Source organism: Citrus clementina, unplaced genomic scaffold, assembly GCF_000493195.1.
Source record: "Citrus clementina cultivar Clemenules unplaced genomic scaffold, Citrus_clementina_v1.0 scaffold_4, whole genome shotgun sequence".
In the NCBI taxonomy this organism is placed as follows: Eukaryota; Viridiplantae; Streptophyta; class Magnoliopsida; order Sapindales; family Rutaceae; genus Citrus; species Citrus x clementina.
This window is the reverse complement of record NW_006262274.1, coordinates 7,552,317-7,565,164: the sequence shown is the minus strand read 5'-3', so window position 1 is coordinate 7,565,164 and position 12,848 is coordinate 7,552,317. Positions and strand designations below refer to the sequence as shown.

Below are 12,848 nucleotides of genomic sequence, written 5' to 3'. Positions count from 1 at the left end.
TTCAATGCTCCAAACTCTTGAACTGCCCTACAACGGCCTTACCGGTAAGCTGTGAAACTTCACCATATATATATATATGTATGTATAAAATCGCGCTGCTGCTTAAAGCAGGCGTCTGTTTTTACAACACTAAAGAAGTGTGAGTCGTCCGCACTTGAGCTTGACTCTCCCTCTATGTAATTTTTTTTTAATGAAGATAGTGAATACTGATCTCGTTTTTCATAAATCACATGCACAACAGGAATTATCCCTTTAGAGATGAGGCGATTAAGGAATCTCGTCCACCTGGATCTATCTGATAATCACCTCATGGGACATATCCCTCCAACTCTTTGTGGTCTAAGCAAATTGAAAATTTTGAACTTGTCTTTTAACTCCCTTGTCGGTAATATCCCATCCAATGTAGGTCATCTAACCCAGCTAACTACTTTGGCTATTGCCTCAAACCAAATGAATGGTTCCATCCCATTAGGAATCGGGAGTTTGAAGGTTCTTCAAGCTCTTGACCTGTCCAGAAATGAAATTGGAGGTTCAATTCCTACAACACTTGGCCATTTAAAGTGGTTGAGAAGTGTAGACTTGTCCCAAAACAAACTTGTTGGCCCAATCCCTTCGTCTCTGGGTCATTTGACTCAATTAACTACTTTGAATATGTACAACAACAAACTTGATGGCCCAATTCCTCCAGAACTCATGAATTGCTCAAAGCTGAGGATATTAAAATTGGGAAACAACTTGTTAAGCGGAAGCATTCCGTCACAGATCGGCAAACTTCAAGAACTATATTATCTTGATCTAAGCGGTAACTTCATTAATGGTAAAATACCTTCCCAACTTGGAGAATTTCCACGCATAGACACTGTGGACCTTTCCATGAATAACCTTTCCGGTGGAATCCCTGTATTTGTCAGAAAAGTGCCACACTTAGATGTGTCAGGCAATAAATTGGGAGGAGAAATCTCAACTACTTTGGCAAATGCGCCACCGCCACATCACAAAACAATTGCCACTCGCTTGGTTGCAATTATTCTTGCTATGGTCGCATTCCTTGCCTTGATATTTGGAATCTTGATTATCCGTAGACGAAGGGATAAGGAAGTTGAACCAACTGGGACAGGAGAAATTACCAAGTGCGCTGATGAGTTTGCAATTTGGAATTACGATGGTAGAATTACATTTCAAGACATGATTGAAGCCACTGAGGATTTCGATATCAAATACTGCATTGGAACCGGAGGCTACGGCAGCGTTTACAGAGCACGGCTGCCCAGTGGAAAAGTGGTTGCTTTGAAGAAGCTTCACCGTTCAGAAACTGAGGAGTTAGCTTCCCTCGAGAGTTTCCGGAATGAGGCTCGTCTACTGTCCCAAATACGGCATCGAAATATTGTAAAGCTTTACGGCTTTTGTTTGCACGAGAACTGCATGTTCTTGATCTATGAGTACATGGAAATGGGAAGCTTGTTCTGTATTCTACGCACAGATGAGGAAGCTGTTGGGTTGGATTGGACTAAAAGGGTGAACATTGTGAAGGGTATGGCTCATGCTTTGTCATACTTGCATCATCACTGCACACCACCAATTGTTCACCGCGACATATCAAGCAACAACATTCTACTCAACTCAGAATTCGAAGCTTTTGTTGCTGACTTTGGTATTGCTAGATTGTTAAATTTTGACTCATCCAATCGAACTCTGTTAGCTGGCACTTATGGATATATTGCTCCAGGTCATCTTCTAGCTATTCCTCTTATGCTTCTTTAGTTATCCTCTTATTTAATTTTTATATATACTCTGCTAAGTAGTTTTTAACCAGCTTTATTTAGCTCGCTACTTGGGTTCGAATTTTGAAAAAACTAAGGAGCTATAACTGAATTTAGACTTTACCTATCCCTTTACCTTTCAAAACACACATACACTGAATATCAGTTAGAACATATGCTTCTCTGTCATACCTTGCTAAAGAAGCTAAAAAACATGAACAAATTGTGCTTGTTATTGTTTATGGAAACATTACTAATAAAGACTTCCGTTTTCCTATACAACGTGCCTACACCATGGTTGTGACAGAGAAATCTGATGTTTATAGCTTCGGAGTAGTGGCACTAGAAGTACTAATGGGAAAGCATCCAGGAGAGCTCCTCTCATCGTCATCTTCGTCATTGGATAAAAATATAAAGCTGATTGATTTGTTGGACCCACGCCTCCCGCCTCCGGGGGATCAAATGATTAGGCAGGATATCATTCTTGTTTCAACAGTAGTATTTTCATGCTTGCGTTCTCAACCAAAGTCTCGACCTACAATGCAACTCGTGTCCAACGAATTTATCGCTCGCAATAAGACACCAATGCAGAAACCTTTTCATGAAATTTCAATTTTGGAGCTTAGAAACCAAGAAATGTATTTGGTTGATTAATGTGATTTTTCCAATAAAGGAGACTGTTAATTGGTTGTGAAATTATTAGGTAGTAGCAATGTAGCAAATATTATGTGTTCGACGAATTGTCTGCCTTAGTATTTTTTAATTCCATTCACACTACGACATTAGTCTCTTTTGTAAAGCTAGTACTTTCGCAGTTCACTCTGATAAAATAAGGTTTGTCTAATTGTCTCCATCTCAATGATCTGAATTAACCAGCATATTAAGGAATTTAAGGTTGTGTCTCTACAAGTTAAAAAGGGTAAATTGTCATTCTATTTATTAGCTTATTTTGCAAATTATATATAAAAATTTCATTCAGAACGAAGTTCTTGATGTCGCGTTATTCAATATATTAGTTTTTTTTCACTCCTTTGTAAATATTCACACAAACATATACAATAAATTTTTAATTTAGCTGATCCGATCAAACATCCTGGACGCACCGCTGATGTCATCCGAAGGTGAGGAAGCTTCTGCAGAAGTTGTGGTTAGTGATATTCTGGTAAGCACAAGATAATTAATTACTAGGAAAGAAATAATAAAAATTTTTATTAATTACGAAACCGATAACTATATATTCGACACACTATAATTTTATGAAAAATGAAGATCCATACTAATATAAAACTAAAACCAACATTAATTAAATTATACGATAACAACAAATCCAGGATATATTAACAAACACGTCGATTTTGAAGCTGAATTTATAATCTAATCTTAACTCTATTTCTTCTGTATTTACATAATCATCCTGCTAATTAAGGATTTACAACTTTGCCATGAAAGGTCGGTGGCTTCCATGCCTTTTTCTTCTTCTCCTCACAAATTTTGCTTTTGCTTCCACTTCACCATTAAAGAACATCCCAAAGCTTGGTGCTGTTCGTGGAAGGACTATTTTTCAAAACCCTAGCAAAAAAATCCACAAAGTTACTATTATGATCTCGAAACTTACTATTATTATCAAACACTTGATCACTTTAACTATAATCCACAAAGTTATTTAACTTTTCCTCATAGATATGCGTTGAACTTCAAGCATTGGGGCGGTGGCAGAGCCATGGCGGCGCCGATATTGGCATATCTTGGTGAAGAGAGTAGTCTTGATATGATGACCTTGGTGGCATTGGATGGCTAACTAATAGTGCTCATCGATTTAAAGCCTTACAAGTTTACATAGAGGTAAGTAAAGAATATGTTATCAGGCTAGCTTGATAATAATTGAAATAGAGTTCACATACGAAAAGTTGTGATGGATTTTTTTTTTAATTCAATTTTTTATGCAGTATCGGTTCTATGGAAAATCAATACCTTTTGTATCAAGCAAAGATGCCCCAAAGAATGCAACTCTTCGTGGATATTTCAACTCTGCTCAAGCTTTGGCTGATTACGCAGAGATTCTCTTACACATCCAGAAAAATTTATCGGACGAAATGTCTCCCATTATGGTTGTTGGAGCATCTTATGGAGGAAGTAAATTATAATATTATTAACTTACTTACATCTTTTGATTAATGTCGTGTCATCTGTCACATCATTTTACTCATTTAGATCACGATTGATCGATCAAGATATTGACTACGGCAATATTACTATGATACAAATTTATTTAATATTGCAACTAACGAATACTCTTGGCGATCGTAAAATCAAGAAATAATAAATATATTCAAGATAATTATGTATTTAAAAATAATCTTCTCAATTCATCCTATTTTATCAGATCTGGGATGTGATATGGTTTCGAGAGTTACTTGTTTGTTGGTTTGTTATCAACAATGCTTGCTGCATGGTTTCACTTGAAGTATCTTCACATTGCTTTGGGAGCAGTTGCCTCATCCGCCCCAGTTCTCTACTTTGAGAATATCACACCGTCAAACGCATATTATGATCTTGTCACCAAGGACTTTCGGGTAAGAAATAAATTAGTTAATTAAAATTTTATATAAGCATGATTATGTTTTCTTGTTAAAATTTAGCCATTGAATTTTAAAAATTAATGATGCAGGAAGCCAGCGAGAGCTGCTACAAGACCATCAAACAGTCCTAGGCTGAAATCGATAAAGTCGCTGCTGGAAAAAATGGACTTGCTTTTCTCTCTATAAAGTTCAAAACCTGCAAGTAATTAATCATATTACTTTACATAACTGCTTATATTGTATATCCATCCGATTTTCCCTTAATTACAATTAATGCAATGTTATTTTAGCATCGTTATCGAATGTACCATGTCTAATTAATTATCTGTCATCCTCAGCGTGTATATACATTTCGATTAACGTGTAATATACAAAGTAAAAATCTGGATTTGGGCTTATACACGGCCTTTGCGTTACCATATATAGTATACTGGTGCTTAGGTTCAGACGTCCATATTTTGCAGAATCTAAATTTAAACTACAAAACCACGCAAAACTCTGATAATCAAATGAGGCCAAATTTGAACGTTTGCATTTGAGAATATCAATAGCTTCATACTTATAAAGTTTATTGTAATCTAACTAAATATAACAACATTTTTAAGACAGTATGTTGAAAGATCTTTTATAAAGTTAATGACCTTGTGGCACTTAATTCTATGTTATTGTTTATTTGATTACAGGCCTCTGAAGGATGTTTCAGAATTGAAAGATTATTTAGAGTATATGTATACGGGTGCAGCTCAGTATGATGATCCTCAGGAAAGCCCAGTGAACAAAGCCTGTAATGGTATTGATGGAGCTTTAGAAGGCACAGATACCCTAGACCGGATCTTCTCAGGAATTGTTGATTTAAGAGGGGAGGATTCTTGCCATGATGTTGATGAATTCTTCTCCGATGCAACATTGGACTCCAGCTGGGGCAGACAGGTATGCAATTACAAGTGACATGATTTCATTGGTTAGTTCTATTGAGACCGTTAAATAAACAACATGTGGCAATGAGAACAATACCTATTTTATGTACATCTCTTAATTTTATTTATGAGACTTTATATTTATGAATGATTAAAAATAGTTTTCTTCTTTATCTTATTTTATTATTATTATTTTTTATTTTTGGGGGGTTTCTCATGCAGACATGCAGTGAAATGGTCTCACCAATTGGAATTGGCAAAAACGACATAATGTTTCAAGCAGACACATTTAATCTGACAGAATATATGGATTCATGCAATAAGTCTTATGGAGTGGTTCCAAGACCACATTGGATTACAACTTATTAAAGTGGTAATGTAAGTGTCGATTAATCCCCAAATTAATTCTTCTAATATTTTAAGGTTTCTCATTTTCTGTTTTAATTATAAAGTTCACCTCAAGTTTTGTTTGATTTCTATTTCTTTTTAATTTGCAAGATATAAGAGTGGTTTTAAAGAGATTTGGTAGCAACATTATTTTCTCTAATGGCCTTCGTGATCCCTATAATAGCGAGGGGTAATTAAGCTTAAGAATTATGTACACTCTTTTCTATCGAAGTTACCTGTTTAATTATATACCTTTTTTTGTTTCTTCTTTTTTGGGGGGGGGGGGGATTATAGGATTCTGGAAGATATATCAGACAGTATAATAGCAGTGACAACAAGAAACGGTATTTAAATTTTTCTATAAAATAAAAAATTAGGGTTCAAATGTGTAGAACAGGTAGTTTGGATTTGGTTGTCATTTTCATTATTTTTACTCTGAGTTGTCTAAATGTGTAGAACAGGTGTGCAATATTACTTAATGTAAAGCACTTAAGGCTCAATCTTTATGTAATAATCATATGGTGAATATCAATTCATATACAATAAGATTGGGTTAACCATTTTCTCCCTTTGATTTAAGAGTTACCGTATAGGTACTTGAAGCTGGAGAGAGTCAAAGATTTGCCCTCCACACACACACACACACACACACACACATATGGAAATGTTTTAATCTGAAATTTTAAAGTGCGGGAATATCTAGGAAAACACATAAACCATGCGGTTTAAACCTTTAAAACCCTGTGGTTTTAAAGTTTTTCCAAACGTTTCCGCACTTTTAGATCCCTTATATGCCTCAAAAGTTAGGTGTTTATGCTTATATGCTCCGTTTATTAGTAGCCAAGCTTACGAGTATATTGCTTTAGGCGAACCTCTCCCTATTCTTCTCCATAATGGCTATTTCTCTTAATTATTTGACAATCTAATGCAATCCCAAACGTGACTTAGCATCAAGTTTAGGATGGCGGTGGCTGATAAAATAAGTTATTTTTGTTGTGAGGATGAAATAAGTTGATGGTTAAAAAAGTGTCTTGCTCGTGTTTGGTAAATTTGATTATGAATGTGTTGTATTATTTAATCACTAAAATAGACATAAGTTTAAACTGTGTTTTATTTATATATTAGAGCTTATAGAAAAGAAAGATATAATTATTCTTTTCTTAAAATATTAAGATTATTATAGGAACATTTAAAAAGATCTAGCAACTTATTTAATAAGTTGCTTATCAAAATAATCTCCTGCCTGTTTTTAGAAGTTTTAGTCAAAATTGAGAAAATTGTGAAAGAAGCAACTTTTAACAAAGCCATCAAACCTCATTTTTATCTAAACTTATAAAATAAACTGCTTATAGCATTTCAATCACAATCTTGGGGCATTAGTGTTTATGTAGAATCAGATTAGACATTGAATATTTCTAATTTTCTACACATATAAATTAAAATATGTAGACTAGAAAAACCCCTTGACTTCGTAAGTCCACCTCATTCTTTAATTTCCACAGCACATGTCAAGACGTTTTTTTCCAAATAATTGCTGACTAGGAGAAGTCTTATAGTCAAGGTGATTAGATGAGCGTGTTATGGAATTAGGTATCGTAGGGGTTCCCTGCCCTCAACTAAAAAAGTTGCCTTAAATTTTTTTTTTTTTAAGTAAAAGTTGCCTTAAAAATTAAATATTAAATAATATGGTGTATATATATATATATTAGTCTTCATGTTTTGCACATGTTCGAACGGCAATTGTAATATTAAATAATATGGCATTATTAAAGTTTAAAAAATATCTAAAATTAATCATAAAAATATATTTTTTTAACTCTTAATGTTTTGCACAGGTATGGACGGCAATTATACAATGAGAACGAAACAATAATACAATGGTGTGTTTGACAAACTGTATTGTATTATGTTGTATTGCATTATTTTATTGCAGGTGTATTGTATTATGTTGTATTGCATTAACACTGTATTATAATAATGTTGTACAATGTTTGGCGTTACATTGTACTGTATTAATTTTTTTGTGATTAATTTAAATTATATATTTAGAAAATAATATTTATTAGTACTTAAAAATAATAAATATAAAATTCTTAAATTTTGGAAATTTAACATTTTTATTAAAAATATATATTGAAATGTCATAATTCTTCCGAAGCTTATAGTCTTAAATTTTTGGAAGTGTATTTTTTAGTATTTTCTAAATATATAACTTATGAAATAAAGATCAAAGTAAATAATTTAATCAAATAATCACTAAATAATTTAACAACATAAATAAATAGTTGAAATCTTCAAGATTAATTCAAAAATCATTTGAGGATGATAGAATAAAAGTTTATACATATTACAAGATAATTATAGAATAATAAAGTGATATAATTGAGCTAAATAATCCAGTAATTATTTATATTATTAATTTTCAATTAATATTATTCAAATTTAAATATTTATTGTTAGTTATATTAAATTATTTAAAAATAGCTAAATTAATTATTGTACTATAATTAATAATGTAATATTATATTATTTAAGTATTTATTACTAATTATATTAACTTATTAAAGATTAATTAATATAATTTTATATATTAATTAAAATAATACAATTAAATAATACAATGTTTAGTTATATATTTAAAATAATAAAAATTAAAACATAATTTAATATTATGTAATATAATATTAAATTAAAAAATTATATTAATTTGTTATTATTATTATTACAAAGAGAAAAAAAAAAAAAGGCAAACTAAGTTGCCACATTAGCTAACCCCAACTAAGGGTCGGGTAAACACCCCCAATATGAACACTGGTTAAGCTAATTGGGGTGGTTAAAATTTGCACTCCCGTGACCGTGCACAAGGAACGCCCCTTTGCTTATAATAGCTTACCGTTCATCTAGTAATTATGTATAAATCTTTCCAATGTGGGACAAATGTATTTTCCTTTAATTTTTCAAATTCATGAGTGCACTTTGAGTAATAATTTCTCATTCACTTGAGGATCATTTTGATCGTATAGATAACATTCCGAAGTACTCATAGAGGAATATGCGAAACAATTTCTGAATTTTCACTTATACCAAAAAGGTCTCATTCAAAATCATGCCTCAAGTAGCTACTTGCGCATTATTTTTCTAACACTTTCTTTTTGTTTTTTTTTAAAAAAAATTTGGTTGCGTGCAGAAAAATTGAGCGGTAATGAAAATTTCATCTTCTTTCATTTATGATGTTTAGGGTTAAAAAAAAAAATGTTAGTTAGCCCATGAGCTATGGTATGTATGTTACAAAAGATATGATTAGTCTTGTTTATTTTCCTATTTGAGCCATTATTTATAACAATTATTTTCTTTGAACGGTTTTCCTTTTCTTATTTTGGGTAATACTTAATATCTTATACTACTAATAATGCTATTAATTATTTCTAATATTGTCCGTATTATCTCATGTTTCTGCAATGTTGTTCAAATAGATCTACACCTCACAAATACAAGCCGATAAGGTTATATCTCCATGATTAAATCCATCTAGAGAAGACCTTGACTCACACTATTTGAAAACGCGTGTTGGAAATTAACACCGGGAAGTTGCAAAACAATTAATTCTTATATAAACGCTTTGCTGAGAATCAAATGCTCAATCAACCGAAAACCACCATAAACATGGCATCAGCGTCCTCTGTTTCGAGACTGGTGGTCATTATAATTTTAATAAATGTTGGTGCTATAAGTGATACGACAGTATTTGTAATAGCATCAGCTGCAGGATTGTTGTCGTCACCCATACAGTTAGAAAGGGAAGCTATACTTGGTACAGGCTGGTGGATCAACAATTGGGCGACGGGCAACTCCACGTCCGATCATTATAAGTGGACTGGCATCAGTTGCAATTCAGCGGGAAGCGTACTCGGGGTCAGCTTACTCTGGTATGAAAATGATAACATCGAAGGAGAGCTTGGTCGTTTCAAATTCTCTTGCTTTCCGAACCTCAGAAGTTTCAAAATTCATTCAAATTATCTTCTCTCTGGGAGCATTCCATCTGAAATTACTGCCCTTTCAATGCTCCAAACTCTTGAACTGTCCTCCAACTATCTTACCGGTATGCTACGAAACTTCACTATATATATGTATGTATGTATGTATGTATGAAGTCGTGCTCATGCTTGAAGCAGGCGTCTGTTTTTACAACACTGAAGAAGTTTTTTTTTACGAGGATTGCTTTATAAATTTTATTTGCTATGAGGATAGTGAATACTGATCTCGTTTTTCATAAATCACATGCGCAACAGGAATTATTCCTTCAGAGATGGGGAGATTGAGGAATCTTGTCCACCTGGATCTATCTAATAATTACATCTGGGGATATATCCCTCCAACTCTTGGTCGTCTAAGCACATTTTTGTTGTGTGAAAGTGAAACTATAGTCTTCTAACGGCATTGATGGTAATATCTCTCCAACTCTTGGTCGTCTAAGCACATTTTTGTTGTGTGAAAGTGAAACTATATAATAAATTTCTACATCTTTGTTTATTACTTCGGTAGTGTTTTAATTTGGAGAATATGCTGGTTGGCTTTTTTTCCTTCAATTTTTGTATGAAATGAATCGGCTTCAAGTGTCAGTTTCTTTTCCAAATTGCATCCATCAATTGCAATTGTTACATTGGGCGATTACAAGTTGTACGTAATTATTAAGGAAGGCAGGTTTAAGCATTTTTGGTTTGTATCTTTTCCTCTCTTTTTTTCCCCTTTGCATTAAAATTCAGGGTTATCCTATAAAAGATATGATTAAAAATCAAAAGCACTATTTCTAATTTCACACATATACAGTTCCTCATTAATTTACTAAATTTACTTTTGTATTTACACAATAGGATAGTCAATTGAGAGCACTGAGAGTGATTCTCTCCACTCTCCATAGTTTTGTATTAATTTATTGATATATTTGTTGCATCTGCGGATTTAACTTTCAGTAAAAAATATGCAGCATTGACGAGCCCCAACAAAAAATAAGAATAAAAAAACTATTGGAGCACTAAAAAATCTATTAATTTTTACAACCTAAGCATTTCTTTATAAATTTTATTTATATGAGGATAGTGAATACTGATTTCATTTTTCATAAATCACATGCGCAACAGGAATTATCCCTTCAGAGATGGGGAGATGGAGGAATCTGGTCCACCTGGATCTATCTAATAATTACCTCTTGGGATATATCCCTCCAACTCTTGGTCTCTAAGCAAATTGAAAATTTTGGACTTGTCTTCTAACGCCCTTCATGGTAATATCCCTCCAACTCTAGGTCATCTAACCCAGCTAACTACTTTGGCTATTGCCTCAAACCAAATTAATGGTTCCATCCCATTAGGAATCGGGAGTTTGAAGGTTCTTCAAGTTCTTGACCTGTACGACAACAAACTTGATGGTCGAGTTCCTCCAAAACTCATGAATTGCTCAAAGCTGTGGGAATTAGATTTGGGAAACAACTTGTTAAGTGGAAGCATCCCGTCAGAGATTAACAAACTTCAAGAACTAAATTATCTTAATCTGAGCCATAACTCCATTAATGGTAAAATACCTTCCCAGCTTCGAGAAATTCCACGCATACGCACCATGGACCTTTCCATGAATAACCTCTCCGGTAGTATCCCTGAATCTGTCAAAAAAGTGCCTCTCTTATATGTGTCAGGCAACAATTTCGAGGTAAAAATCCCAAATACTTCGGCAAATTCGCCACCGCCACATCACAAAAAGATTGCCACTCGCTTGGTTGCAATTATTCTCCCTATGGTCGCATTGCTTGCCTTGATATTTGGAATCTTGTTTGTCCGTAGACGAAGGGATAAGAGAGTTGAACCAGCTGAGACAGGAGAAATCACCAAGTGCGCTGATGAGTTTGCAATTTGGAATTACGACGGTAAAATTACATTTCAAAACATGATTGAAGCTACCGAGGATTTCCATATCAAATACTGCATTGGAACCGGAAGCTACGGCAGCGTTTACAGAGCACGACTACCCAGTGGAAAAGTAGTTGCTTTGAAGAAGCTTCACCGTTCAGAAACTGAGGAGTTAGCTTCCCTCGAGAGTTTCCGGAATGAGGCTCGTCTACTGTCCCAAATACGGCATCGAAATATCGTAAAGCTTTACGGGTTTTGTTTGCACAGGAAATGCATGTTCTTAATCTATGAGTACATGGAAATGGGAAGCTTGTTCTGTGTTCTACGCACAGATGAGGAAGCTGTTGATTTGGATTGGGCTAAAAGGGTGAACACTGTGAGGGGCATGGCTCATGTTAGCTGGCACTTATGGATATATTGCTCCAGGTAATCTTCTAGCCGTTCTTCTTATGCTTCTTTAATTATTCTTTTAATTAATTTCTATATGCACTCTGTTAAGTAAGTTTTAAGCAGTTTTATTTAGTTAGCTACTTAGGTTCGAATTTTGGAATAGGTAAGGAGCTAGAAAGATAAATTTGAACTTTGCCTACCCGTTTAACTTTTTTTTAAAAAAAAAAAAAATACACAGTTTAAATATCAATTAAAAACATATGTTTCTTTGTCATACCTTGCTGCAGAAGCTCAAAAATATAAACAAATTGCTCTTGTTATTATATACGAAATATCACTAATAAAGGCTTCTGTTTTCCGATAGAACTGGCCTATACCATGATTGTGACGGAGAAATCTGATGTTTATAGCTTCGGAGTGGAGGCACTAGAAGTACTAATGGGAAAGCATCCTGGAGAGCTCCTCTCATCGTTATCTTCGTCATTAGATAAAAATATTAAGCTGATTGATTTGCTGGACCCACGCTTCTCACCTCCGGTGGATCAAAAGATTAGGCAGGATATCATTCTTGTTTCAACAGTAGCATTTTCATGCTTGCGTTCTCAACCAAAGTCTCGACCTACAATGCAACTCGTGTCCAACGAATTTATCGCTCGCTATAAGACACCAATGCAAAAACCTTTTCATGAAATTTCAATTTTGGAGCTTAGAAACCAAGAAATGTATTTGGTTGATTAATGTGATATCTAATTATGGATGCGTATATTTAACTGTTCATGTATGTGATGGGATTGCTTCTAATCATAATGGATTTTTCCAATAAAGGTCACTGTTAATTGCTTCTGAAATTATTAGGTACTTGCAATGTATTATTAATTCTATTTTCACGTTCACTTCCTATATATGTTGAATTGC

The 12,848-nt window shown here is 33.7% G+C and overlaps 2 protein-coding genes and 1 pseudogene across 2 annotated transcripts; all 3 read left to right on the top strand.

Moving 5' to 3' along the window:
- The first annotated feature begins 194 nt into the window (after positions 1-194).
- LOC18043218 (MDIS1-interacting receptor like kinase 2) lies at positions 195-1,761 on the top strand. The gene has a single exon (XM_024186426.1). It carries the CDS (start codon positions 259-261, stop codon positions 1,759-1,761), a length of 1,503 nt encoding a protein of 500 aa, XP_024042194.1. The 5' UTR covers positions 195-258.
- A 1,107-nt stretch (positions 1,762-2,868) lies between these two features.
- LOC112099026 lies at positions 2,869-5,625 on the top strand (annotated as a pseudogene).
- Positions 5,626-9,306: 3,681 nt separating this feature from the next.
- Positions 9,307-12,671, top strand: LOC18043216 (MDIS1-interacting receptor like kinase 2). Its single transcript, XM_024186125.1, has 3 exons — positions 9,307-9,742; positions 10,946-11,969; positions 12,344-12,671. The coding sequence occupies exons 1-3, from the start codon at positions 9,307-9,309 to the stop codon at positions 12,669-12,671; spliced, it is 1,788 nt and encodes a 595-aa protein (XP_024041893.1).
- The last annotated feature ends 177 nt before the right edge of the window (positions 12,672-12,848 follow it).

Excerpts from the sequence above, each read along its gene's own strand:
- LOC18043218 (XM_024186426.1), top strand. The coding sequence starts at position 259 with ATGAGGCGATTAAGGAATCTCGTCCACCTGGATCTATCTGATAATCAC.
- LOC18043216 (XM_024186125.1), top strand. The coding sequence starts at position 9,307 with ATGGCATCAGCGTCCTCTGTTTCGAGACTGGTGGTCATTATAATTTTA. Across the intron at positions 9,743-10,945 it reads GTCCTCCAACTATCTTACCG|GTCATCTAACCCAGCTAACT; the intron begins GTATGCTACGAA and ends CTCCAACTCTAG. Across the intron at positions 11,970-12,343 it reads TTATGGATATATTGCTCCAG|CTTCGGAGTGGAGGCACTAG; the intron begins GTAATCTTCTAG and ends TGATGTTTATAG.